We start from the raw sequence: 27,837 nt of genomic DNA, 5'->3' as shown, positions 1-27,837 counted from the left end.
ACGTAAACAACAACAACATAAGCAGTCATGATAACAGTACCACCTTTTCTCAATTATCAATCTTGGCAGTTAATTAGAGAAGGTTCCGTCCATGGCAGTCTTGACTTTAATTTTCAAGTTATACCCTCAGTTGAGTTTTAAGTGACGGCAAATTCATATGTTGTCCTGGTACAATTAATCTTATGCAGATGTGCCACGTAACGCTGAACACAAATGCAATATTATCTGTACTTTAAAATCCATGACCCCTCCAATATATAAAGGAGATAGGGTCGTTGACTTTATTTAATTTCTTATTTAATTACATATATAATAACTGAACATGTTTCAATTCAAAGATAACAAGAGATGTTTGTCAAACATTATGCCCCCCCTGAGCGCCATGTTGTCAGGATTATATGGACAATTGAATGAAATATGCATGGACCGAAATGACAGCTGATTTGTCGCTGACATTGTATGCCGTTGAGGCAGTTTTAAGATTATGACCATTCAAAGTTTGAGGATTGAGTGTGTTATGACCATGACCTTTGACCTCAAAATCCATAGTAGTCATCAGCTGGTCACCAAAAATCTAAATATTAAGTTTGAGGGCCATGGGTGCAGGCATTGACAAGTTATCACACAGACAAGCATTTTTCATTCAAGGTCACTGTAACCTTGACCTTTGACCCCTTAAATCATAAGGGGTCATCTACAGGTCAGACACAACTCCAAGTCAAGTTTGAGGGCCATGGGTGCAGGCATTGTCCAATTATCACTTGAAACATTTTCGCATTCAAGGTCACTGTGAACCTGACCTTTGACCCAATGACTCCTGAAATCAATAAGGGTCATCTCCTGGTCAGGCCCAACTTACATGTCAAGTTTAATGATCATAGATTTAGGCATTGTTGAGATATCACTGGGAAAAGATTTGTTAACTTTTTTTTGCATTAAAGGTTACTGTGACCTTGACCTTGGCCTGATGACCCCCAAATTCAAGAGGGGTCATCTACTGGTCAGGCCCAACCTTCATGTCAAGTTTGATGACCATACGTCCAGGAATTGTCTAGTTTGCTTTCAAGATCACTGTGACCTTGACCTTTGACCCCTTAAATCAATAGGGGTCATCTACTGGTCAGGCCCAACCTCCAAGTCAAGTTTGAGGGCCATGGGCGCAGGCATTGTTGAGTTATCACTCGGGCAACCTTTAATCGTTCAAAGTCACGGTTACCTTGACCTTTGGCCCAATGACCCGTAAAATCAATAGGGGCCATCTACTGGTCAGGCCCAACCTCCAAGTCTAGTTTGAGGGCCATAGGTGCAGGCATTGTCGAGTAATCACACGGACAACCTTTTACCATTCAAGGTCACTGTGACCTTGACCTTTGGCCCGATGACCCCCAAAAACAATAGGGGTCATCTACTGGTAAGGCCCAACCTGAAAGTCAAGTTTGAGGGCCATGGGTGCAGGCATTGTTGAGTTATCACATGGACAACCTTTTACCATTCAAGGTCACTGTGACCTTGACCTTTGGCCCGATGACCCCCAAAAACAATAGGGGTCATCTACTGGTCAGGCCCAACCTCCAAGTCAATTATGAGGGCCATGGGTGCAGGCATTGTCGAGTTATCACTTGGACATCCTTTTACCATTCAAGGTCACTGTGACCTTGACCTTTGGCCTGATGACCCCCAAAAACACTAGGGGTCATCTACTGGTCAGGCCAAACTTCCATATCAAGTTTGATGACCATAGGTCTAGGCAATGTTGAGTTATCACTCGGACAAGCTTTAAATTTATTTTACCATTAAAGGTCACTGTGGCCTTGACCTTTGACCCGATGAGCCCTAAAATCAATAGGGGTCATCTACTTGTCAGGCCAAACCTTCATGTCAAGTTTGATGACCATACGTCCAGGAATTGTTGAGTTATCACTCGGACAAGCTTTGGTCTACTGACAGACCGACCGACCGACATACCGACATGCCTGTGCAAAGCAATATACCACTCTTCTACGAAGGGGGGAATAATTAAAATCAAATTCTCATCAAAAATAATTTGAATTCAGAAACACTTAAAAATGCATTTTTTTCACATGTGATTATATCATTTGCAGATGATCCATTTGTAGGTAAGTAATGCACCAGTCAATAGTAACCACAGTCCCCCAAGGTCCGGGTAATAGCGGGGACTTTGACTTTCTGTCCAGCCAACCCCGGCTAAAATCCCCCGGCCTGCGGTGATGAACTGATGGTAAAATCCCCGCCAAATGACCCCGCACCCAAGGGGCCTTAGGTTAGGCCCATTTCTCGCTATATTTTGCGGGAAGACAAAACCACCGCATTCACCCGGCACTGCAGTGCCACCTGAAAGGTAAAAACACAGCCCATTTCCCTGGAGGGGCCTTGGTTACAATTGACTGGTGCATAATATGTATAAAAAGGGAATTTTCTATTTTCATTTGAATCAACTTGGACAACAAATCTTAGATAAAACCAATATTGAAACTTGGGTCCCGGCAATACTCTGTCTGGCTCCCTCTTTCCCAGTCTCTACAATAATGAACAATCAGGGATACTTTTTTTATTATTTTGACATTTCTTATGTATCCCGCTACAACTCTCTACCATTTAACACTGGGCGAAAGAATATAAAGTAATATTATGCATTGATGTTGAATAATAACGATAAAGTTGTTAAATATATACCCGACAGTGATCTAAACTGGATTTAATTTGTCATTAGAGTCGCTATTTTCACATAAATATATTCTTGGTCACGAATACCGTTGTACATATACACAACCTGTCAGATTTGTCCCAAATTTACAGATATCGGAATACTTGATAAACAATCGACACATGTATATGTTTTATGATATCTGAGCATCTTTTTTGGCAAAATGACATAAATAAATGTGTTTAATAGTAGGCAATAATATTTTTTATAGAAATTTGAATTTATAACGGAGATTATTTCAAAATTGTGGCCGCAAGGATTCTCTCTGCATGGACTGTTCGCTACTTTTTGCTGGTCACGAGTCTGCCATAGTAAAAAAATCACGGCCATTTAGGTGGACTATAGTCCAAATAATTGTACGTTGACGGATTTTTTTTAGATTTTAGATATGGCAAATCCTTCACGTACAAATTGTTTAGTATCAAAAGTGGGTAGTTGTTCCGATCAGGATTCCGGGTTAAAGCATATAGTGTCTATAAAATATCATAAAAACAAGAAATATTACCAGATAATGTTATTTTATATTAGTTCTGTACACAAAAAAAATAAATACCCAACTTATAATTATGAGTTTGACGGCTTTTTTTCATTTCATTCTGTCAAAACATAACGATATATACATGAAGGGCACCTGCAAGGCTTTAGGGCACAGTTTTAAATCGCTCGGAACATTTCGGCCATGGCCGAGTTGTTACGATTGTAAAACGAGGTCTATCTCGAAGCTTTGACGGAGGAGGCCGAGTTATTACGATTGTATCGAGTTGTTCCCCTTCACATAATTGTTGTCTGTGTCAGTCAACTTTCGTTTTATTGGAAAGGTAAACAACTTGTTTTAATGCATTAAATGCTTGTTTAGTGCAAAATAACATTTCACTTACATAGTAAAATATGAATATAACTCTTTATGATCAATTTCAACCATAGGTGGACTACATCTAGCAGGTGCCCGTTATCTTTCCACTCAATATACTTAGCGCTGGGATCTGTCATTCTTGGCTAGGAAAATAACAAGTGGGATATGGACGCATAGTCGCCAAATCAAAAATTGTCAAAGACTCTGAAGTGTCTGTTTATATGGACTACCTCTTTCCCAGCAGATAAACACGATATTATCTTTCTGCTATATAAACATAGCGCTCTGATCTTGACTAAGAACACACATTTAAGTATGAATGCTAAAAAAAACACTGAAGCCTGTGTTTATATGGACTAATCTTTAGACCTGCCTTACCCATTCCAATCGTTTTATTAAATGGTCAATCAATTTCACAGCGAACTCAAAACACTCGTTTCTAGACTTACATTTAGGTTAAATCTAATATTGATATTTATGAAGCAACCCAACTTTGCTGAAAAAGGCCTGGTGCAAAGGAAAGATTGACTAATAATCCAATCATTGTCTGAAATACGCACTAGCCGCGCATTACAAATTTAAGCGTGACAAAGGCGATCTACACAATCCTCTATTTAGACATTATGACGCTATCTAGTCAAACTTAACTCCTGTAATAAAAAAAAAATGAGTACATTAGCTGGCTTACGCTGGTACCTGTGTGTTGGTTTGCAGAACTTCTTGAATTATTTATCAAATTATTTTGCAATTTATGCACATTTTCACAACCGCCATTTTTTCTTTATCTCAAAACTACACCGCATCTATCAAGGCTACAGAAGACTATATCTTACAACGGGTACCGGATGTTTCGTCACCTTATCATTTCGTCTACCTTGTCTACCTTCGTCTACTAGTTGTTTCGTCAACATATTTTTACAGTTCGTCAACCTTATTATAAGTAGCAATTAATGCAACTATTATGTCCAATTTATTAGGTGTGAGTTACAAACACCAATTTAGGAAGAAAGGAATAATTTAGTAGACTAGACCATTCTTATTCAGTAACACCTTCTGATGTGTATGTTGATATGCGTAGTGTGTGAAATCGTTTATTACTCAAAACCGTGTTTTTGCATATTTTTTATTTAAAATAGCATTGTTAATAAATGAAGAAATCTTGGTGTTTAAAACTATTTAATAAATATAAACAGGATAGCATATATATTTTTAACTCAACAATCTCAAAAGTTATTAAACTGTTATTTATGCAACTTTAATAAACACAATATTTGACACATCATTTACACAACAATCTCAATATATTTATTTATGTGACATACATGACTATGCAATTATTTTCACTTACAGTCAGATTATGAAATTCAACGACGTACATTCTAATTAAGGACCCAAAAAAATCATTCGTTGCAGTGTGCGTTAGACATCGTGATCGAAAAATGTTGGAAGTATAAATGTGTTCATTTTACATTATAAGAAGGTCTCCAAAACGGCCTTTACCCATTTCCTAATAAAACTTGCAGTAACATTCCCAGTAATCAAACAAACATATCCTGTACCTGCATTTGCCATTTAACTTAAAAAAATATGTTTTATCTGACCAGCAATCCAGTTAAACGTTATTGGCCCTCCTAGACTAACGAGCAGCGTAGTATTATTAGTGTTATTGGTCCCAGCTCTACTATCCCGCCCCCATTAGGTTAATAAAGTTTCAGGAGAGAAATTATTACAGCCTCCATGTGTCTGATGTTGAGCATGATTAAGAATTGGTTTAGAGAGGCATTGCAGATGTTGGTAAATTTTTTTGAAGAATTGCATAGTAAGCCATCTTCACCAGGTGCGCCACCTTAACAATTGGTTAGTGCCCTGTCGAGTTCAACCATACTGAAATCTGCGTTATGTTCAATATCTTTCCTGAATGTTTCTGTGCTACAATCACTTAGAATTGTATTGGTCCTTTTTTGTCTCAATAATGTTGTGTATATTATTATTGCTACTGATATTTTCATACTGATGTTTTACTATTATATCTGCTTTATCTTTGGAATTGTGAATTACTTTATCGCCTATCTTAAATGGTGGATCATCGGATAATGGAGTTCCCTTTCCTTTTCGTACAGTCCCAAAATTCTTTAAAGTTTGTTTTGTGCGTTATTTTTAGCAGAATATTGCCATCCTTGCTTTGTTGCACATTTCATTTTTTTGGAAGAAAAGTTTAGCAAATATATGTTGTTTTTTATTTTCAATAATGTTTTGTGGTTTTTTTTGGCCGAGTTTCAGTACAGTGATGCTTTGTAATATAAAACTCTATGCTCACACGGCTTTAAACCTTTCATTTGCTAAAGCAGATTGTGTCTGTTGTTCATAGTTTCAACAATTAACTGCATCGTATCTTTGAAAAGCTTTTGAATTAGGGACTCGGAACTGTATTCCTTCGTCTGCAGATAGAGTCGGGATCTCTAATCATAGAAGTACTTGGAGTGTACATATTAGTTTATTATTATTTGTTTTATTATTAAGTTTCCTCAAGTTAATGCAAACTTTGATAAGATTTACCGTTTACGTTTTTACTATATTCGGGATTGTTTGGATAAGAATGAGGTTGTGCACACAAACTGGTGTATACGGTTTTTCAGCTACTGAGCTTGTTTATGTAGTTTTTTATATCAATATTGTATTGTTTCATTTGCTTTTAGTCTGGCCATATTAGCCAGTTTTCATGCTTAATTAATAGTTTGTTTTTTATTTTATAGCGTGTCACATTTTGTGTTCAATTTAATTTCCTTCACGATTTTTACCTTGTTTTTAATAACCTTGGTGTTGTTCTATCGTCTGGTGGTTATTTTGCTCATGGAGCTAAAATTTAGCTGGTTTTCTTCGATGAAAGATACAATTGCTCCCGTAAATCATGTTTAATCTGTTTGATGCATATATCATATCTAAATGTATACTTAATTATGGATCGGAGGTATGGGGATTGAGTAAATGAGTGTTTGGAAAGAGTGCAAAATAGATTTTGTACATGGATCCTTAAAGTGAAAAAAAATCTACAAATACATTGTCTTCATACAGTGAGCTAGGTGTGTTTCCGTTGTATAGCGAATGATCTATGCGGATTAAATGCAAAATCAATCAGAAAGATGATTTTATGTTATCTCCCCCTCCCCCTTTTCATACAAAGGGAGCAGATCAAACTTCTGATCGCCCCTGACCATAGCATCATGATTTTTGACCATTGGGATTTAATTCTGAACTTTAGAACACCTGTTTAATGTCTCGAGGGTATAACCTATGCACAGTTGTACCACAACGAAACAGACCCGTACCATTCATGTTATGAGACAATAGTAAAAATTGAAAAGATAGAGTATTTTCTTATTAAATTTATTTGCTAGAAAACATCACAATGTTACAAATGTATGGATAGACTTCATGAAATAAATAGCACACAAAATGTAAAGAAAATATGTTCATAAAATAGAAAAGCACAAGCTCTTATTTAGAACACATACTTATTATTCTTTGTTCATTTCAAACATAACTCATTCCTCTGAAAGTTCTTAATAACCATAGGAACCATTATTAACAAGCATAACTACTATATCTCTTGTAACTAAACATTTTTTTTTTCATCACAGATGTTGCATAATTATAATCAATGTTGAGTTGAAAAAAGTTGTTGTTATCAAAACTACAAGTCTTATTACACAAATGCTGTGAAAGTTCTTTCTTTAAAGTTCACAATTTTAAATCTGTTAAAACAAGCCACATTGTGTGAGTATTCCAATAGGTTAATGGCAAATTGTGAACAGCTACGAAGGCAGACAATAGCTTACAACATGGACCTTAAGTAATTCAAAGAATTCACTATATTTTTCTGTATAAAAGTCATTTAAAGCTGGCCCGATCTGAGTGCCTGCTCGTACGCACTTCCCCCCTTCTGTTCCTGTACCAGCTTGATCATGTCGTCAATACGAAGAATGGTAATGGCCGCCTCTGTGGCAAACTTGAGGGACTTTATCTTGGAGATGGCCGGCTCAAGGACACCTGCGCGTCTGTTGTCACGTACAACCCCCTTGTGGAGGTCCAACCCAACCCTGCCAACAGACAATAGTTGTTTGTAGTATCAATTTAAATATATAAGTAATATTTGATCTTTTATTAGACAGGCCTCAGTGAATTTATTCAGTATACAAATTGTATTGGCAATTTTTTTATTTATTGCATTGTTTAATTAAAACACTGATTTTACTTTTTCAATTAAGATAAATATCATTAGGACATTGTATAGAAAAAATATAAAGAATCAGTTGCATGAAGAGATTTAATTTTCCTTATTCATCATGTAAATAAATTGTAAGCATGGTCTAGTAATTGAAAATCATATTGTTTCGGTGCGGTTTTACTACTCAAATAAACATTTAACAATATCGCTGCGCAGTAAATATAAACACTTGTCTGTTTTTTTAGTCGAAATTTTTTAAACTTGACACATGCGTGTTTTGACTTTAGAAATATGAATAATAAGTTTAATTTAAATACTTTCCGACGGTTTATTGTCAAATTCAAGATTTTTAAAAAAGTCAATGCCACTCTGAGAAACACCAATGCTTTGACAGTACCTCAACTGTTCTTCTTAAAAAAAACCACAAGAGACAAGCTAAAGATCATGAATAACGATAACGTGCCTTGCAACTACTATAGTTGCTTTTTCAACCCAAAAGTGATATAACACCATCTCTTACCATCGAAGGTCTCTCTGGTCCTCTTTAACCTGAGACAAGTTATGGTAGGCGCGCAGTTTCGCTACAAGATCGGTGGAGTCCTGGGCAGCATTCACGGCGAGCTGCTTGGGGATCACCAACAGAGATCGGGCAAACTCGGCAATGGCCAACTGCTCTCTTGATCCCTGTCATAGGACAATATTGAATGTATTAATACAGGAATGCTGCCACCAAAAAGTTAAAAGCATGGGCATCAATGAATTTAGTTAACGGATGCAATCGGACCAGACAGAGCTAAACGTATAAATGCTCGTCTTTGAGAAATACTGAATATAAGAATACAGGACAGTGTGATATGATCAAATAATTAAATGAATGGTCATCAATTTACAGATGAAATTGGACCAGATGGAGGTAAATGCTTAAATGGTTATCTACTTAGAAGGATATTCAAAACTAGATAGTCATATTGTAAAACAATGATAGTGATTTGTTTTTGTTTTATAAAGAACTCATATCGAACACAATTTATTTTTTTATCATGTTACCAAACAACAGCACTGCAATGTCATTTGACGCTTGTCTGTCATTTTTTTCTAGTCAAACAATTCTTGATGTTTTTGGCAGGACAAACTTACGAGAGAAGTGGCGTAGTTCTCCAGGTATATGGACAATGCAGCCTCCACAGCCCCTCCGCCGGGCACTACAGATTTTGACTCGAGAACACGACGAACCACGCACAGGGAGTCGTGGACAGATCGTTCCATCTCATCACAGTAGAAGTCGTTGGCTCCACGTAGGATTATGCTAGCAGCTGATCTGGCCTTGGTGCTAAAATCATCATATAACCTTTGAATAACTAGAACTGTAAGCCATAGGCTAACTAATACCCCCCACCCCTCCATGTCTAGGTTGTTTGCCCTGGAGTTAGGCCGGACAAAGCTAATTTTGCCTACAAGGGGAGATAACTCCAGTCAGGGTCATGTGACCTGTACCAAATTCACAGAGGCGAAAGTTTACAACATGGCCATTAATTTCTGAAAGTTTGATAAAGATTTGTTGAATAATAACAAAGATGAATCCCGGACAGGGCTTATTTTGCCTACTTTAACACATCAAGGGGAGATAACTCCAGTCAGGGTCATGTGACCTGTACCAAATTCACAGAGGCGAAAGTTTACAACATGGCCATTAATTTCTGAAAGTTTGATAAAGATTTGTTGAATAATAACAAAGATGAATCCCGGACAGGGCTTATTTTGCCTACTTTAACACATCAAGGGGAGATAACTCTGGTCAGGGTCATGTGACCCGTACCAATTTCACAGAGGCGCAAGTTTACATCATGGCCATTAATATCTGAAAGTTTGAAAAAGATTTGTTCAATAACGACAAAGATGAATCCCGGACAAAAAAAAAACGGACGGACAGACGGACAGACAGACAGACGGACAACCCGATTCCAGTATACCCCCCCCAAACTTTGTTTTGGGGGGTATAATTATGTGAAAAATGTATAAACAGAACTGGTACTCTATGATATTATGTCATAACAGACTTTTTCTATGCATTACGGGTGGACACATACTATTACTACTACTCCCTTAATGAGGCAAAAGCATGAAAGGTTCTAACCCCTTAATTGGTTGAGTTTACCATCATGGACTTTTCATCTTATTCCTCTATGACTTCTTCAGCCTTACCGAGGTACACCTTAAATACGAGAATGGAGCTTGACATACAGTTCCCGAATGTAACCAGTATTGGACTGGTGAGGGGCTGGGCTTAATGAGAGGAAAATGTGTGGGCAAATCAAGCTTAAACTTTACCTACCACTTAGAGAATGAGCTTCAGTACGACCTTCTCAGTCTGGCCTTGGTACAATTTACTGACAGACAGAGACAGAATCACCTACTTATCCCTTAATAAAGAGAAACCTTTTATTAGCTCTATTCTAACAAGGATGAGTCCATCATCACTAATGTGCTCCTTTATGACCTCCACAGTCTGGCCGAGGTGAGCCTTACTTACATGATCTAGGTACTACTATCCAACCCTTAATGAGTGGAAATGTTAAACTCTCCCTACCCCTTAATGAGGATAAGTTCGTCATCACAGATGCGCTCCTGTACGACCTCCTCAGCGTGACCGAGGTATGACTGCTCATAGGTCTCCTCCCCTTCCAGGTTAGCCAGCGTTGTTACAAACACAGCTGAAAAGAAAAATGTATTTTTTGGTTAACACATATTTATTTTAGCTTAATTGTTACAACAGCTATCATCTGATACACAATTCACAATCCAGTCTTTTTCCTGGGTAGAAATCAGTTCTGGTGTCCTTTTTGAGGGGTCAAAGATCAAGTTCACCTTGTCTGACACCTAAACCATGAGACCACTCTCACCCTGGTGGGTCTTGAAACCACAACATATTGGGCGAGAGGTGGACACTCTCAATTATAATCAATACATATATTTATTGCAAGATTGTTATTAAAGAAAGCAACTTATTTTAAAGTTTATCAATCACATTATTTCCTCTGCATATCTTTAAGACAGAATTATTACAAGAACATACTAGTGCACACTCATAACCACCCCAACAGGTGAATTACTACCGCTATGCTTGTCTATTTTTTTTTTTTTAAATTGAACAAGATAAACTAGAGCTATCACTGAAGGTGAATATGTCCCCGAACACCGCCCTGATATGAAACTGCAGTCAACTATTTGGAAAACCAACCTATAAATGACAACTTTATTTTTTGGACTGTCGTCAGTTATTCATTTTTTGATTATGTTTTATTATTGGTAGTTTTCAAGTGTTGCACCGGACAAGAAAAAGTAACAAAGGGCAATAACTCTGTGATTAGCTAAAATGTAGTTGTGGTTCCTGTACACTGCACTTCCTCTCATTATGATTTATATGAAATTCCATCTAGTAGTTTTCAAGTTATTGTACGGACAAAAGTTTGACAAAAAAAAACAACAGAAAAAGGCAATTACTCTGCAATTTGCTAAAATAGTGTTATGATTCATGTACACTGAACTCCTTCTCATTGTGCTGTACCATTGTATAAAGTTTTATAACATTCCATTCGGTAGTTTTCAAGTTATGCTCCGGACAAGAAAAAAGTAACAAAGGGCAATAGCTCTGTAATTGGCTGAAATAGAATTGCGGTCTACGGGCTTTTAATATTGCAATACCCCAAGTTGCAGTGTTTTGATTTATTTTTAACACATTTGCTCTTGAGTAACCTTTAAACACTGGTCTCACCTCCTGTAGCCTTGGCGATTCTCTTCAGATCTATTTTCTTGCATCTGCGTACAGCCATAGCGCCGGCCTCCACAAAATATTTGAGACAGAGGTCATCAATACCGCCGGTGGTCAGGACAACGTTGGCTCCTGTAGCCATTATCTTCTCAATACGCTCTTTTGTGATGTCAGACTCCCTAAAAGTTAAAAGTTTAATTTTGAAAACATCTGCGACCAAAGAGGTTTTTTAAGACTCTAGTGGTCATAACTTTTACTTTCATTCCTAATTATGAAGTTGGGTTAGGAATATTTATTTTTTTAAATTTACGCACACTTTACACAGCTTAAAATGTGGACATGGAAATGCTAAACAAATAATCTATTAATTTGGCCTGATGAGAATATTTTATAACCTGTGGCCAATATGAATCTAGATCATTTTTTTGTAACTTCGAAGAAAAGTCTAGAGTTTTCACTCATTTCCCTATTGTAGTAAAAATTATTTTTAAGATTCAATTACCACCAGTTTTAACATGGGAACTTTAACTTACAGAAATAGAACAACCCCTCCAGCAGCCACTAACAAAAAAGTAGGAAAAAAGGAGGAGGGTTTCGGACAGAAAAGGAAATAGCAGGAATATTTTTTACAAAAAAGTAGGAAAAGTAGGAATATTTTTGGTTAAATATGTTATTAATAATAGCTATTAACTTAGCTGGAGGAGATGTTTTCAATGCAAAGTCATACCATTCTATATGCCACATTGAATTTTTTAGTGAGTGATGCTTGGTCGGTTTCTGTTGCTGAACTGTGTGGGTGAAAAGATGATGCTCATCAAAGTGGAACATGTTGCCACACCTTTCAACAACAGAAACCAGCCAGTTTGACATCTTTTGTTCATTTTCTGCAAATAAAACTAGCACAAAGATCAAACTTTAATATTTTTGCAGACTTTATTTTCAAAAAAGTAGGAATAGTAGGAGTTTTTTAGAAAAGAGTAGGAAGCTGTTAAAAAAGTAGGAAAAAGTAGGAAGCTGTTAAAAAAGTAGGAAAAAGTAGGAACGCTCCTACCAAAAATTATTTTTTGTCTTTTACAATAAAGCAGCTTGCATAAATGCGTCTCTGGACAGAGATATGATTAATATAACTTGTGGATACACAAACATATGAAAGTCATATATTATCTTAACATATTCTAATATATACAGATAGGGGCCATACCTCTGTCGCATTTTTTCTAGCTCGCCTGCTTCTTGAATGAGAATCTGAACCCCCATTTTCATCTTCGTCTTCTGCAGGCTGAAGTCCAAACACGCGATCTTGGCTCCTACTATACGCTTTGGTAGAGCTGAAATGTACATTTTTACATGTATATAATTTATTTATAATGTATTCTTATTGTTTCTGCATACTGAAGTCTAGAAAGAGATCTTCCTTCCTACTATAGGATTAAGTGTACATGATGTTGTTTATATAACTTCTTCAATCTTTTTGCAGGTTTAATTCTAGACATACTGATACAATCATGGTCAAGATAGTTAACAGCAAGCAAAAGGTATGTGCATTGGCCACAAGGAATTACATGTATTAAAACTACCCTGATATATGAATATAATCATTACTGTCACATTACAAATCACATGATAACCCTCGACATACAAATAAACATGGACATAGATTTAATATATTCTTTCGTTAAACAAGGAAGACAACAATCGAGGGCAATCATTATCTGACTAATATTGAAACCTTCTTTTTTTACATGTAATTATCGTTCAAACTTCAAAATCATTTCCCCACCCACCTTGTGAAGCCACTGTGCAGTTGAGAGCGTAGCCTGGCACCAAGGTGCTTTCACTTGAGCTTTTCCCATGAGCCTTCAGGATATTGACAGCCTTGATTGGGTAGCGGTAACCACCTTTACCGTCAGACTGCCTAATGGCCATAGCTGCGTCAACCACCATGTTGGAAAAAAAGTCCGACTGACTGAGATATTTTGATTAAGGAAATTATGTTTAGCGAATTATCTATAATCAATTGTCTGAAATGTCTTAACATTACAACTTCTAGCTAAACATCTTAATATGTTTATCTTCTCATAATCTCAGACCTATATCACTGAACACATTTAAATCATCGTCTAGTGTTTTAGCCAGAAATGAAAAAGGGCAGGGTAGGCCCAAAAAGGGGCAGGGTGCTTTCTTTAAAGGGAAAAAATGCGCACAACATAATTTACTTTGTAATGTTGAAAAATGGCCATGTACATAATCAAAGTCCATTCCTTCATGAAAAAACTTACTAATACTTGTGAACATTGAGAAATAAACTCTGAAAATTGTTCTCACAAAATGGCAGTCTCGCGAATCTTCAACTTTTGGACATCGTACAAATGGGGTTAAATACTGTGAGTAAACACTCCATACAGCAAAAAGAAGTTTTGTGGTTACTAAACAACTGTTTTTCACTAACATTCCACAAAAAACAATCAAATATTTGTCAATAAGTCATGTATTTGATTTTCTTAGCGCCAACTTGCCTATATGATCGTCTGCTTCAAAGGAAACAATGTTAAAAAAGGTGTGCCTTATTTGTACAATGCAAGTATCAACTGTGTTCATTTTTTTTCAAGTTAACTTATGCTTGACAACATTTTATATCATTCCTTCTATAGAATTTTAATGTACCTTAATCATTTGACCAGTGTCTTCTCTATGTACATTCTGATTGACGTTCAATAACTCCGCCTACTTGCGACGTTTCTATAATTGGATGATACACGACCCAACTATCATATAAGTAGAATACCGATTATAAATGGCAAATGCGATGTTTTGATGTGTCATAATGAACAACAATTAGCACCCTGATAAGCATGAATTACTGTTAATCCGACCCACGGTGATGACGGTCGTTTGCCTTATCACATGCTGATGTGTGACAGATTAGGAGACCGCGCCATTGACCAATGAAATACTTTTAGGGAGTAACTTTCTGATTTACAACGATCCGACGCCCTTCCATTCCGCTATAGGCTTAGCTAAACCAATACTCTTGTAATAATATTATAGGATCTCAGTTCATTGTATGCATTTGATGTAAGGTTACTTTTGGGGTCCAAGGGATGCAAATCAAGTTCAAAATGTGAGTCCCTGGCTAGAAAATTGAGTTCAGAGACATCATATTTCTTGATCAGGAAATCCCAGTTTAAACCATTTATTTTTAGTAAAGGATACGGTCCAATGATCTTGCTGGACATGCTGGTTTTGGCGGCGTTGATGATACATTCCTTCCCTAGCTCCTCGACGCTGCAGGTCAGGTGTTCCTGAATGTAGCGACAAGCCTCCCTGTACAACAAAACAACAAATGTCAGTATTGATAAAGCTTTCAAAATCATTAAAAGCCATTCAAGATGATATACATTGAATTCACACAATGCTGGTTGTCATTCAAATTCACCAATGATGGGATAATATTTCATCAATTAATAATAGATAATTGACCACCTCCTAAAACTGACCATTAATTCCCATTGTGTCGTGAAGATTACGAGCATGTCTAAAATTTGGAAATGAATGTGTTGAGTTGCAAAGAGCATCAGTGTAAGACTCAACTTTAGCACAGAAGCATGGACAAATAACTTACTTGCAGGCCAGTCTGTAACCACTGATGATTGATGTGGGGTGGATTTTCTGTTTAACAAGCTCGTCAGCGTTCTTCAACAGCTCAGCAGCAATTATGACCTGTAATATATAACAAATCATGTATTAAATAAAAAACATATCAACTGCTTGAAGGTTGTGGGAAAAGGCTTCATAGAACAGGCTTTTTTCTGGTATTTTGAGCAAATGACCTATAGTACTTGGAATTGGGAATTTTCGCATCGTTTTTCACAAATTGGGATTTTTTGCAATAAATTATGTAACTTGACTCAAATAATCTTTTAAACCATCTATATGTGGGCATTTAAAAATTAAACAAAAAAACATTTTTTAGAATCCTGATAAAGAATTTCTTTTCAGACAATTTGGAAAAACTATTTGACATTGAGAACATAGCCAAATATCAGCCATAAAAGAGTGCTCCCAAAATTCTGTGAAACCAAAACTAACAAGAGTGCTGCAGAGCAAATGCGCATGCGCATGCTCAGCTGTTGCTGTTGTCTTGTTTTTTTCTCAGCCAAACAAGGGGCATAAATCAACAATTATTAAAGCCACAGTTAAGTGTCTTGATAGCACTACCATTTCAATATCTTGAATGGTTTGAATTATGGTCATGCTGCGAGTGAATCAAGTGAACTATGGTCAGAGCGCAAGTCAATGCCATTTTTCTTCAAAAAAACAGACATGCTAAAAAGATAATGGAACAAGTGTTATTATATACCATTAAGATAACAGCCAAGCAATCATTTTAACAAAACAATCATTTAAACAAAGCCTTGAAACCGTGTGGTAATTTAGACAACTAAATGTACAGCAAACATACAACAGAGGTTGTGCCATCTCCGACTTCCTGATCCTGTAGATCAGCCAACTCTACGAGAACCTTGGCAGCTGGGTGCTCAACGTCTAGTAGCTTGAGAATGGTCGCACCGTCGTTTGTGATTGTAATATCCTGGTTTAAAAAGCACATGAAGGAATTTTTCAATAACAACCTAAAACATTTTATTTAAACCATATATATTTTGATTGAAAATCAAGTCAATAACACACATTGATGAATTCATTACTTTATGTAAGAATGATTATGTCATCATTGGAGAATGGTGTTAAACTTATCTTCTGCATTAAGATTTTAAGATTTTTAAGACTTTTAAACCCGAAAAGATAAAAACAATTTTTTTCTCTCCACCAACTGATTATAAAAATGGTAGGGTCGGGTAATCCAAGTGGAATGTATTTTTCAAGGCCTTATCAATCTATCTGAGAGAGCCCTTTAAAGTCATTGTTTCAGATTACATGTTGTATCTTACCCCAACATCGTCGACCAACATTTTATCAAGGCCCACGGGTCCAAGGCTGCTTTTCACTATGTTGGCAATTGTCGCTGCTGCCATAACTGCAGACAGAAGAAATGTATTGAACTAAGTGTGTTCAGAACAATTAGAACTTAAGTGTAATTATTTGATGCAATGACAAAAAAAGATTCTCATTTTTTAAAGAAAGTTAAACAGTTTTAACTTAAAAAGCTAGAAAAGCAAAATATCACATTATAAATCTGACCCAGCCTCATAGCAGCTATGACAGATCAATGGAATCTACATAGACGTTTTGTGTCTTGCACAAGTCCTTTTTTACCTCAAGAACTTTTAAGCTCTTACATTTTTATATGATCATACTGTGTGCCTTTTTATTTGGGAAAATGAGCGTGAGAAGTCCCAAAATTGGAAAAATCAATCAACTCTCTGTACAAAGTTGTCTTCCTTACAAAATACATTTTTTTTCTGGGACAATAATAGCATAGTATAAACTTAAATGTCACAAACGATTATGATTTTTACAATACCCCACCCACTGCTTTCCCAATGGAAGATTCCAGACCATGTGATTTCCATGCCAATATTTCCAACTCCTAATTTTTACACTAGAACGCATCCAATTTCAGAAAGAAGGACCGTTTTAAATAAAGAATGGGAAGTTTTTCAATATTTTAACAATTTCTAGTACTTACCATTCTGTGTTCTCACAGACTGGCCCGTTGTTCGGTCGCCACCAACAGTTAACAGTGAGCTAGTGTCCGCCATGTTTGTACATGAATGCTAAGGAATGTTTGTTTGAAATGTTTAACCGGTTTAACATTTGTTTAGGTTAAACACCACTATTTCAACTTATAGAGTTCGTTAGTATCTGGCAAAGCAGATAAATATTGTGCTGTCCTATATATAATTTGCATATCAATAATGTCTACAGTTGCCCATGCATTGTTAAGGTGGAAAGTGTATTAAATAATCTAGGGTTGTCTGAGTATTGGCTCTCTTAATCGGTTATAAATGTAAATATGTTTAAAAGTAAACTTCACTCTGCAAGATTGATATTTATAAGCAAACCTGGTTAAGTGACATTAACACTTTTTCTAAATGTATAAGCTACAGATTATTCAAAACAGAATTTAAGTTGAAAAACTATCTTACAAATGATTCTTGGAATCTTGCTTACTGTATATGATATGTAAATTTAGATGTTAAACAATTTTATTCCTATTAATTGTGAGTGGTCGTTATATGAATGTTGATAAGGCATTACGAAAGTTAACATTATGTGATATAAATGACCTTGGTGATGAGTTTCATTATTTTTAGAGATGTTTTTTTGTTGATGTAGATAGGAAAAAGTTTATTAATAAATATTACTATCCGTATCCAAATACACTAAAGTTCCAGAAATTAATGTGTAGCACCGACACCTCTACTATAATTAGATTAGCTAAATTCATAAAAAATATATTTTGTTCGAATTTAAGAGATAAATTATATTCTAGATCCAATTTCACCTTCCTTTTTTATGCAAAATATTTTGTCAGTGTTCATTGTACATATATTTTGTTATAGTGTTGTAGTTCTAAACTAGTGGTCATGTCATTCTTTGTATGTAATGTGTATCCGGCATTGTTCGTCATTCCATTTTATTATTGCTTTATGTGTGTTAACTCTGTATGCCTGTAAATAGGACATGAGTATTTTAATAAAAGTTACTGAAAATGTTCAAAGTTCAAAAGTTAAAATTTTGTTTAAGTAACATGAATTAAATAAGAAGAAATGAAGAAATGTACTAGCTAGTTTTTAGGCTGTAGGCCGCTAGGCAGACTTTTATAACCGTATCTCGGAAATCGCATCGGCAGATCGACATAACATTTTTAACTTTTGGCGAATTAATGCGCGCACGGGCGTATCAACCCCAGCGCAGTTAGAACTGCGTTGGTCAACAACCTAATTTACATTAACAGTTTAACAGTTACGTCGAAAATACCTAGTAAGCAATCTGCTTCAATTGCTACGGACTGCGTTCTGCATATTAATTAGCTAGCTAAAAGTAGCGCTGTTAGGTGTTTTCAATCTTTGTTATGCGGTTAATATAGTTCGAATAAGCTGCCTTTTGCGTAATATAACGCAATTAAAATTGTACAAAAAGCAATTATTTCAATATCAGCGAGTCACAGAACGCAATATAAAAAGCAGAATCTGCAAATAGTTTCTTAATGAACGCGTACTGAATCAAATAAATACATGTAAGGCCGAGGACCGATAATATCTACATTGTAGTTAAGAATAGAATCTGGGTCATCGCATTCAGACAGGTTTATTTCCCGGAAATTAACTCTGAGAACTCCTTAAAACCCGGAAAAAATATGGATCGTATAATGATGCAATTAAATGCTATTTAGGCGTAAGATATCAAACCATAATTATTTAAATGAAATTATAATACTTCATTTTATCCTACAATCAGTTTATTTTTGGTTATTGAAGTTCATTCATAAGAATATTTTCTACAATCAGTTTATTTTTGGTTATTGAAGTTAATTCATAAGAATATTTTCTATGTTTTAAATTGCTTAAATCGCTCTTACTTGACATTTTATTGAGATTGATAGTTTGTCCTTGTGTTTGTAAAATGAGTGTCGCATAAGACCATTCTCTTGTATAAGTATATACTAACCACCTTTAACCAGTACTAAATGCATATTATACACTTTTACCATTCAAATCAAATCGCGGAAATCATTGACAGGCTATCGACCTGCTACAATTTGTGTCATAGTCGTGTAATGCCGAAAGAAACAGAAAGTCAGTGAATATTCCTCAGTTTGTTAATTTACAATAAAAAAATTATTCTGTTTAAGCAAATTATTCTTTTTATCTTTTAAGTTAATATACATGTAAGAAGAATGCTGTATAATTTTAACATTATTCGAGGACCAATTAGTCCATATTGTTATCAATTCTTTCCCTCGATTTAGAATCAACTCTATGAAGATTAAAACTAATCTCTCTCCCTCTCTTGTCATTGCGTATGTTAAAAAAGCGAAGTCAAAGACATGGTTTCTCCCCCAATAATATCTACATGTGTATCAATTGGAAGTCCATACATTTTAGACCTTTCAAACTTGACCCTGTGGAGTGTTTGTACACATTTCATATTAAAAAGGTCATAATTGAAAAAAATCAGCTAGAAGTAAACTCACATATAAGATATGAGCCTGTTTTTGTAATATGAGTTCCAAGTTTCATAGGGATACCTTGACCCGTGTTTAAAAGGTGTCTTCAACCCTCTTATGTGGAATTTCCCATTTTGAGATGTTTACGCATTTAATTTTCCCAATTTGCAGAAATTCACGCATTTAAATTTCCCAAAATGAAAAGGATAGACTTCTTTACAATTGTTGGTGAAAAAGCTCTGTGATGGCAAAGTCCCCACCAAATCCCCCAGCACCCAAGGGACATTAGGTTAAGCCACATCAACACTGTATTTTCCACGAAGACCCGGCACTGCGGGGCCACCTGAAAGGTGAAAACACGGTCCATTTCCCCGGTATACCCCCCGGATGTGGGGGCCGTGGTTACAATTGACTGGCGCATACTGATCCAAAGTGATCCAATCTCATGCCAAGACGATTTCTGATCTGACATCGCCAGCTAAGTTATTCTTAAGCATAAAAAAGCCTGGACAGCATTTGAGAAAGACTGTTGTGAGGTTAAATCTTCATTACTTCACTATGCCGCAACATTGGGTGATAAGGGAACTTTATTGAATATGTTGATTTTCATTTTGTTCCCTAAATGCCACAAGCCAAATGATTTATACAAGTTCAATTCTTTCTCCACAATTTTCAGCACTGCATTGTTAAAAAGCCCCCAAAAGTTACATTTGTAAATTATTTAACCAAATACCTTTCCCTCAAATATTTCACAAATTTATATTGATCTATCAACAATGCATCACCATACTGTATCTCTGACTGATTGTTGATTTTCATTCTTGGCTAGGAAACAAAAAGTGAGCTCAAAGCGTCTTCAGAAAAAGAACTTGTAATTTATGCACCAGTCAAATGTAACCACGCCCCCCCCCACCCCAGGTCTGGGGAATATTTTGACTTTCAGTCGTACCAATCCCCTATAAATCCCTGCCCTGCCCTGCGGGAACGAACTGGTGGTTAAATCCCTGCCAAATAACCTCGCACCCCAAGGATCTTAGGTAAGGGTAATTCCCCGCTATATTTTGCGGGAAGACAAAACCACCGCAATCATTAGGCACTGCGAGGACACCTGAAAGGTGAAAACACTGCCCTTTTCCCTAGTATACCCTGAGGGGGATGGTAACAATTGACTGGTGCATTATAAGAGTGGAAATCAAAAGTGAGCAGGCAAGATTGTTTTACAAATGGCGATTGTTTATCACAATGTCATTGAACAAAATGTACTTACACTGAGAATGGCTCCAAGACTTTTCTATGCACATAGGTAAACACTCATCATATTCATAAGCCAGATGCTGTGCACATATTCATACATTTGGCTTCATTTAGAATGAAACTTCATGAATAAGTATGCACATATTTGATATTTCTTTATCTCCATTTTGCAAAATTGAAATCACATGTGAAAAAAATACTGTAGTAAATGTTATGAGAATTCTGGAACTAATCTATTTTGGTCTATCAATAATTCTTTAGATTTAGTTAACGATTTTTAAAATAGACGGTATAAAGTCTCAGTACGTAATACCTATGACATTTCAACGCTCTATACATCTATTCCACAATCTTTAGTTACAAACAAATTGACTCCTCTTATCGAAAAAACTTTTGCGAGGGAGAAAACTACTTACATGGCAGTTAATGTTAAAAAGGCATTTTTTACTAATGATCGCTAAGACAAATATATCTATTGGACATGCACAGATGTCATTGAAGTTTTAAATTTTGTACTCAATAATTATTTTCTTAAATTTGGTAAATGTTTATATAAGCAAACTATTGGAATTCCAATGGGTGCCAATTATGTACCTTTACTTGCAGACCTGAAAGTGAATATATGTTAAAATTATTTAAGTCTGGAGATCTTGCGCTTGTTGATAAATTCAATAGCACGTTTAGATATATTGATGATATTCTAAGTTTAGATAACCCTGTGTTTACAGATAACATTCATTCGATATACCCTTCACAATTGCAACTTAATAAATCTAATACATCCGTTTTAAAAGCATCCTATTTAGATTTGCAACTAGAAGTAAAGGAAGATATATTGAGCATCAATCTTTATGATAAACGTGATGATTTTAATTTTAAAATAATCAATTACCCTTCATTAGATGGTAATGTTCCTATTTCACCATCATATGGTGTTTTTATTGCACAGTTGATACGATTTGCTAGAATCTGTACAGATGTAAAAAAAATCAGCTTTCGCAGTAAACTTATGACGCAAAAACTTCTAAAACAGGGTTTCAGATATTTTAAATTAAGGAAACCTTTCTCAAAATTTGTTATATATATATATATATATATAGTATTTATGCAATGTGCTGTTTGTAGAGTGTTGTGCTGTTCTATGTTTCTTGTTTGTGATTTTGTGTTTTATGTCTTTGGCGTTTACCCATTGCCACTAAACCGGGTTTATGTTTAAACTTTTTTCTACTGAGCATGTTTCTGTAGCTTTTTGCATAAATATTGTATTGCTTGAAATTCTACGTGTCAAATTAAACATACTACCCACGGTAAGATGACAATAAATCCGTTTGATGGTGGTATTCATTCAATGGCGACTTTATTGATAAATTTCGTCAATTAAACTCGTATAAAATTCACATCATCAGCATCCGGAAGTAGTGATAACATGTACATGTGTGAATCATTCGGCCGCTTAGACTGGTACCCGAATTTACTTTTCCTCAAAAACACAAGTTATAACGTTATACAGGTACGCGGCATATCGTTTTTATTTTACATTAATAGTATTTAAACAATCAATACCAAAAATCATGCTGTATTTGAAAAAAGTGCTAAGTGCCATGCAATGATTAGTTAAAAAATAAACTTTGTATTTGAAAAGAAATTGTCACGGAAACATGCAAATTATGTCGAAAAAAAGAGCAGCCCTGTTAATAAATTAATACGATCATTCTATACAAAGGATATCGCTACTTTTTTTTAAAAACCAAATATCCTGATTGTTTACTACTTAGACCACACGCTTGATTCGGTTTACGTACCCACAAGACATTTCGAATGCGCGACGGGCACCGTGGTTAGCTGATACTGGCCTCTTTTCGGGTAAAAGAGAAAGCGGCCACCAGTCTATCAATAAAGAGCATTGAACGGAAAAAATGTCGATGCGTACTTTTCCAATATGTGCATATTCTTATTGCATTTAATCTGACCGTATGCAAGAACATTCATGTAGTTAGCCCGATTAACTCACTCGCTAAGTATCCATTTCTTGTGCTTCATTAAAAGACCATACAATTAGCTTGTCTTGTTGGGAGAACTATTTTTATTGGATGTTTTCATTGTAATCCGTTCTGGTTCTACTTTGATTATTCAAATTCGCTAACGGCAATCTAATCAAAATACAGCGTATGAATACATTACGTCAGTGAACCCCCAGATACGGCTTGAGAATGCAGATCGCGTCTTTACCGCTATGAACTAGGCCACAAGTGCCCTAGTCCAAAAACCACTGATATAAATGAGTAATCTGTTCATTTTGTGACATAGGTTGAGGGCATAATTAAGATACATATACATCAAACATACAGGGAATAAATAGTATTTGGGTGATTCGATCCAGAGGTATTTGTCGTTGTAGAAGGAAGCCTAAAACATTAACCTAATTAATATCCTGGAAGTAAATTTAATACGCCTAAGTCAAGTTCAAATTGTAGAGTAGATTTTACTAAAATTCCTAAATGCTTTATCCGTGGCAGTGCATTGTTTTTGAAACCAAAGCTCCAGATAAGGTTTTACTAGTATATGATATTGAGAATTACTCCATACCTTATACGTATATATTTGGCGTATTACACATTTCAAGTGACTTATACTATATGATCTAATTGAGAATCAACATACATGTAAAACTCTAAAAGTTTTTCCAAAGGAAATTATGCGCGAGCATATACTATCTATAGATTTTTATGTTAATAATTATGTTTTACAATTACATGACTATACTCACAAAACGTTGCAGGCCGGAAACATTCATTTTGTTCGTTTTTTAACGTACCCTTGCTGTCTTCAGCTTCAAAATAAGTGTTTAAGACGACGGCGGTCCCCTTGGCTATTTTTTTTATGTTATAGCCAAATGTTCAAACTTTCAAAATGTAAAATAAAAAATGGGGATTTTCGGGCTAAATTTTGCAATATCAACCCTCAAAATATAAACAACATGTAATTTCAAAGTAAATGACTTTATGTTCCGTTGAACATCCACGTTATTGTTTATAATGAACTAACTAGCATATTTAAACACGTTAAACGTCTATATACTGACAAATACTACAACTACTACTACTACTACTACTACTACTACTACTAATAATAATAATAATAATAATAATCATAATAATTGAGAAGATATTAAACAATACCATTGCGATCGTAAATTGTACTGCGATTTGCAGAAAAATATTTACGTATAACAGTTGTAATGTGCGCTTAATAACAGTGTATGCGCTGCGATGCAGCAGGAATACAAAGCTAAACAGTATGTTAACGTGAACGACCGTAGGCGTTTGCGATTTGACTCTCCGTTTGCAGTGTATGCAGCTGAACTAAACTATCACTATTAACATTTAATTCAAATCAGTATGTTTTCAAATTAGTGTTATTAACAGTGTTTATGGTATTTGGCCTATTTAAAGGCATCGCTACCGAACATTTCAGGCTAAGTAACTACAACGTACACACACGCACACAGACATATAGTTTTACTTAAAACAATCACATTGATCGTTTGTCATATTAATCTTATTTTTTCACTTTTTCTTCTTCTTGCCAGATTTCTTTCCCGACTTTCCTCGTGCACTTTTCACCGATCTCGAGGATTTAGCGGAAGCTGCAGCGCTTCTTGTGCGCATGCCTGCAGCACTCTTGGACTTTTGGGTCTTCGGATCAACTTCGTCCTTTGATCTCGGAACATATTCTATTCTGTTTCCCTGACATCTTTTCTGCAATGTTTAAACATACATCAATTATGAAGATTAGTATATTATAAGCCGTTGCAAATTTTAAAAAAGAAAGTAATTGTTTAAGATGGAAAACCTAAAATATAACAATAACCACGTAATGGTAATTGTGATAATTGTGTTTTTATCTCTTTGAGGTTTTTTTTGCAGATCTGTGTAAATAATACCTGATTGCATATTCGACAGTGTGTGGGCTCAGGCATCAATCCCAGGAAATCCCCTCTCAGACATTCCCGGCAATACCGAGTACCGCACCATTTACACATATAGGTCTGCAAGAAGCAATGACATATAGTAATTATATCAATCTTCTACTAAAAACATTGTAATGCGTCTCTTTTCCTAACCCATCAAAATCTTGTCAAAATATTTGTGATATCAGAGATCTCAGCTAGATACTTATTAAGGGAAACAAATGAGTATGGTTTTTCGACGCTCTTATAAACCACGGCGTGATTTTGTTCAGTTTGGAAGATTCGATACACATTAGCCTCTAAGGTTTTGCATCATCAACATAAATATAATTTTGTTCACTTATGACGTCTTCGCATTAACAACTTGGCACGAATGGGATTTTGTTTTTGAAGAATGCATTGGACCTAATTGCATCATCAACATGCATGCGATTTTGTGTCTGAGGAATGTATAAGAGTCATTGCAAATTATGAACAATTAAGTAAGTCACTTTAAAAATGCCTTTTTATTTGTAATCCAGTCAGCTATTGAAGTGTGGGTATGAAATCTTTGGAAAATACGTTATTGCTAGAGGCCGAATTTAGCTCTCTATGACTTTGGCTTTACCTCTATCTCTGTGAAAACGCTACTTATGCTATTTATGTCATACTTACAGCATAATGTAATTGACGTTGTAAACATAAAACCAATGATAACATTGTACACGTTTATAAAGACATAATGGAACTCGTTGAACTTTAGATATATTTTTTTAAAAGAATACAAGTTAGTAATAAAGGTGTTTTGTTTGTTGTTGCAGGATCACCATGTGGCCAAAACACATGTACACAATGTCCTCATGGGAGCTTTTAGGCGTTGCATGAACAATAATATGCTATGTGCTTTTGTTCACGTCTTGAAGTTATAACATACAGAAGAAGAAGAAGAAGAAGAAGAAGAAGAAGAAGAAGAAGAAGAAGAAGAAGAAGAAGAAGAAAAGAAGAAGAAGAAGAAGAAGAAGAAGAAGAAGAAGAAGAAGAAGAAGAAGAAGAAGAAGAAGAAGAAAAAGAAGAAGAAGAAGAAGAAGATTGATGTGTTTACAATGTGCCAAATTCGTTGATGACACAAACATTATCATCAGAGTCAAGTTAAGAAATCAAAACGAGTGCTTGAAGTGGTAGGTTGATACGGGTTAAAATGGTTTATCTGTATGAGGTAGGCGTTTTCGAGTATATCGTAATGTTTATTTACTATGTCTGCGCATTCTATGGGCAGATTTATAACAGTCATTTAATCGCTGTCTCATATTGTATATGGTATGGTAAGGTAAATAACTTGAACCAGTGCTAATGATAATGAGCAGACATTACACAATTCCCGACGCCTATCCTATGTTTAGTTATTGATGTATTGAAAGACAGTAACCCATGGCTAGCATTATTTCATTGACATAATAAAGTGTAATATTGTTACGTTAAGTTTTTTTCTCATTCCGTGTCTGTTAGGTCATATAACTATATGCCTCTAACAAGGATCATCGTTAAAACGTTGGCTTCTGGGCTTGTCCCTGCAGTTTCCGTTGAATTATGATCCAATCATACGTAATTTAGCTATATGTGTGTTCATACTGTTTTGTTTATTTGCACAGCTTTTAAAAAAATCCACAATATACACATATATTGCTTTGCCCAGACGCGGAAGTAACGGATATAAAGTGCACTGTCACACGAGACTTCCGTTTGGCGCCCTTCCTTGAAGATGAGTCCTGAGGCGGGGTATCGATCCTGTGACCCCCATGTTGACAGTCAAGTGTTTTACCACTATACAATAGGATTTTCAAGACATTTAACGAATTAACAATGAATTACAAACACCATCACAAGTTCTAACAATAGCTCTGTTGTTAACATATATTGGGAAAAATGCGACATGAAATGCCCTATTTTGCAGAAAAGCTATTGAAAATTGATTGATTTCAGGCTTAAATAACACTTTTAGGATTTAATGAGTAACCACTAGCCTGAGCTGTTTGATGTTTGTCAATGAAAGTAGGTAAAGTAAATCAATTTTAACCAAGTTAAATTAGGGAATATTTTAGTCTTACTTGCTAAAGACATTCTGGAATGCACATTGCTTTAAAATTATGCAAAGACTATTATAGGATTATGTGGCATCCTGACTATGTTGTCTTGTTTGTTTCCCTGAGTATTCATTGCGCTTTGATCTTTATTACTTTCACGGACGCATTGAACAATCCTGTCTTAAGACCTGCATATTTTATTTTTCCCCGTAGTTGTCATTGGAAGCCTCTATGCATTTCAAAAATAAGTATGTCATAACATTCCTAATACAGACAACTTGGATTATGATAGTTAATCAGATAAGAATAGTTGACGAGTTTATTTTTGACTACCGGGTTTGTCGCATTAATGTCCATTTTATTTAATCTCCTATACTGATAGATAAAAGACATTAATAATAAAACTGCGAGTTAGCTAAGGTAACGCTATACCACACTTTTGTACCTCATAATATGTTTGACAGCCAATTTAATTATGAAGTTTATACAAAAAGTACACATACTGTTTAAAGCCTCTCTATGTCTATTTTTATCAAAGTGTACACTTGTCAATGTTCATAACAAGTTGCCCAATACCTTCATACAATGAAGATCGTTTAAGTAATACGTTAAAATAAGGAGAACGTATTAAAGATATTTACCGTATTAGTTGTCGTACATCCCCACCTGCACATTATTTCAAATTAAAAGTAAACGATGTATTCCGTAAGCAACTTTAAAAAAACAATTACAAAATTACTGCTCAATTAAAACTTAATGAAGGTAACTTCTGTCACCTTTTCTTGTATAACATATCGCAATATCGGAAATTGATCTTCTACTAGTAATACTCTTATTCTTGTATGCTTAA

The 27,837-nt window shown here is 35.4% G+C and overlaps 3 protein-coding genes across 45 annotated transcripts in view; all 3 read right to left on the bottom strand.

The window, feature by feature from the left end:
* LOC128214014 (zinc finger protein 500-like) overlaps positions 1-4,394 on the bottom strand; it is a 155,765-nt gene extending 151,371 nt beyond the window's left edge. For 42 of the 43 annotated variants that reach the window (XR_008257854.1, XR_008257853.1, XM_052920185.1 and 39 more), the window contains exon 1: positions 4,267-4,368. The gene's annotated coding sequence lies outside the window, so the exon portion shown is untranslated. Of the gene's footprint in view, positions 1-4,266 lie in introns of all 43 variants that reach the window. The other variant, XM_052920171.1, reaches the window with a different exon arrangement.
* A 2,552-nt stretch (positions 4,395-6,946) lies between these two features.
* On the bottom strand, positions 6,947-17,350 carry LOC128214582 (T-complex protein 1 subunit alpha-like). The gene is made up of 12 exons (XM_052921134.1): positions 17,220-17,350; positions 16,522-16,607; positions 16,035-16,163; positions 15,195-15,292; positions 14,786-14,896; positions 13,357-13,538; positions 12,774-12,900; positions 11,576-11,751; positions 10,391-10,514; positions 8,941-9,133; positions 8,324-8,487; positions 6,947-7,675 (listed from the first exon to the last, which is right to left on the bottom strand). Exons 1-12 carry the CDS (start codon positions 17,290-17,292, stop codon positions 7,471-7,473), a joined length of 1,668 nt encoding a protein of 555 aa, XP_052777094.1. The 5' UTR covers positions 17,293-17,350; the 3' UTR covers positions 6,947-7,470.
* Positions 17,351-23,974: 6,624 nt separating this feature from the next.
* LOC128214921 (uncharacterized) lies at positions 23,975-27,837 on the bottom strand. The gene is made up of 3 exons (XM_052921636.1): positions 27,629-27,837; positions 24,901-25,005; positions 23,975-24,715 (listed from the first exon to the last, which is right to left on the bottom strand). Exons 1-3 carry the CDS (start codon positions 27,659-27,661, stop codon positions 24,524-24,526), a joined length of 330 nt encoding a protein of 109 aa, XP_052777596.1. The 5' UTR covers positions 27,662-27,837; the 3' UTR covers positions 23,975-24,523.

The sequence above is a fragment of the Mya arenaria genome, chromosome 13, assembly GCF_026914265.1.
Source record: "Mya arenaria isolate MELC-2E11 chromosome 13, ASM2691426v1".
NCBI lineage: Eukaryota > Metazoa > Mollusca > Bivalvia > Myida > Myidae > Mya > Mya arenaria.
Note: the sequence above shows the minus strand (reverse complement) of the source record. Positions and strands in the feature narration are given on the sequence as shown.

Excerpts from the sequence above, each read along its gene's own strand:
- LOC128214582 (XM_052921134.1), bottom strand. The coding sequence starts at position 17,292 with ATGGCGGACACTAGCTCACTGTTAACTGTTGGTGGCGACCGAACAACG. Across the intron at positions 15,293-16,034 it reads GAGATGGCACAACCTCTGTT|GTCATAATTGCTGCTGAGCT; the intron begins GTATGTTTGCTG and ends TATATATTACAG. Across the intron at positions 13,539-14,785 it reads TCCAGCAAGATCATTGGACC|TCAGTCGGACTTTTTTTCCA; the intron begins GTATCCTTTACT and ends AAAATATCTCAG.
- LOC128214921 (XM_052921636.1), bottom strand. The coding sequence starts at position 27,661 with ATGTGCAGGTGGGGATGTACGACAACTAATACG. Across the intron at positions 25,006-27,628 it reads GATGTACGACAACTAATACG|ACCTATATGTGTAAATGGTG; the intron begins GTAAATATCTTT and ends TGCTTCTTGCAG. Across the intron at positions 24,716-24,900 it reads ACTGTCGAATATGCAATCAG|AAAAGATGTCAGGGAAACAG; the intron begins GTATTATTTACA and ends TAAACATTGCAG.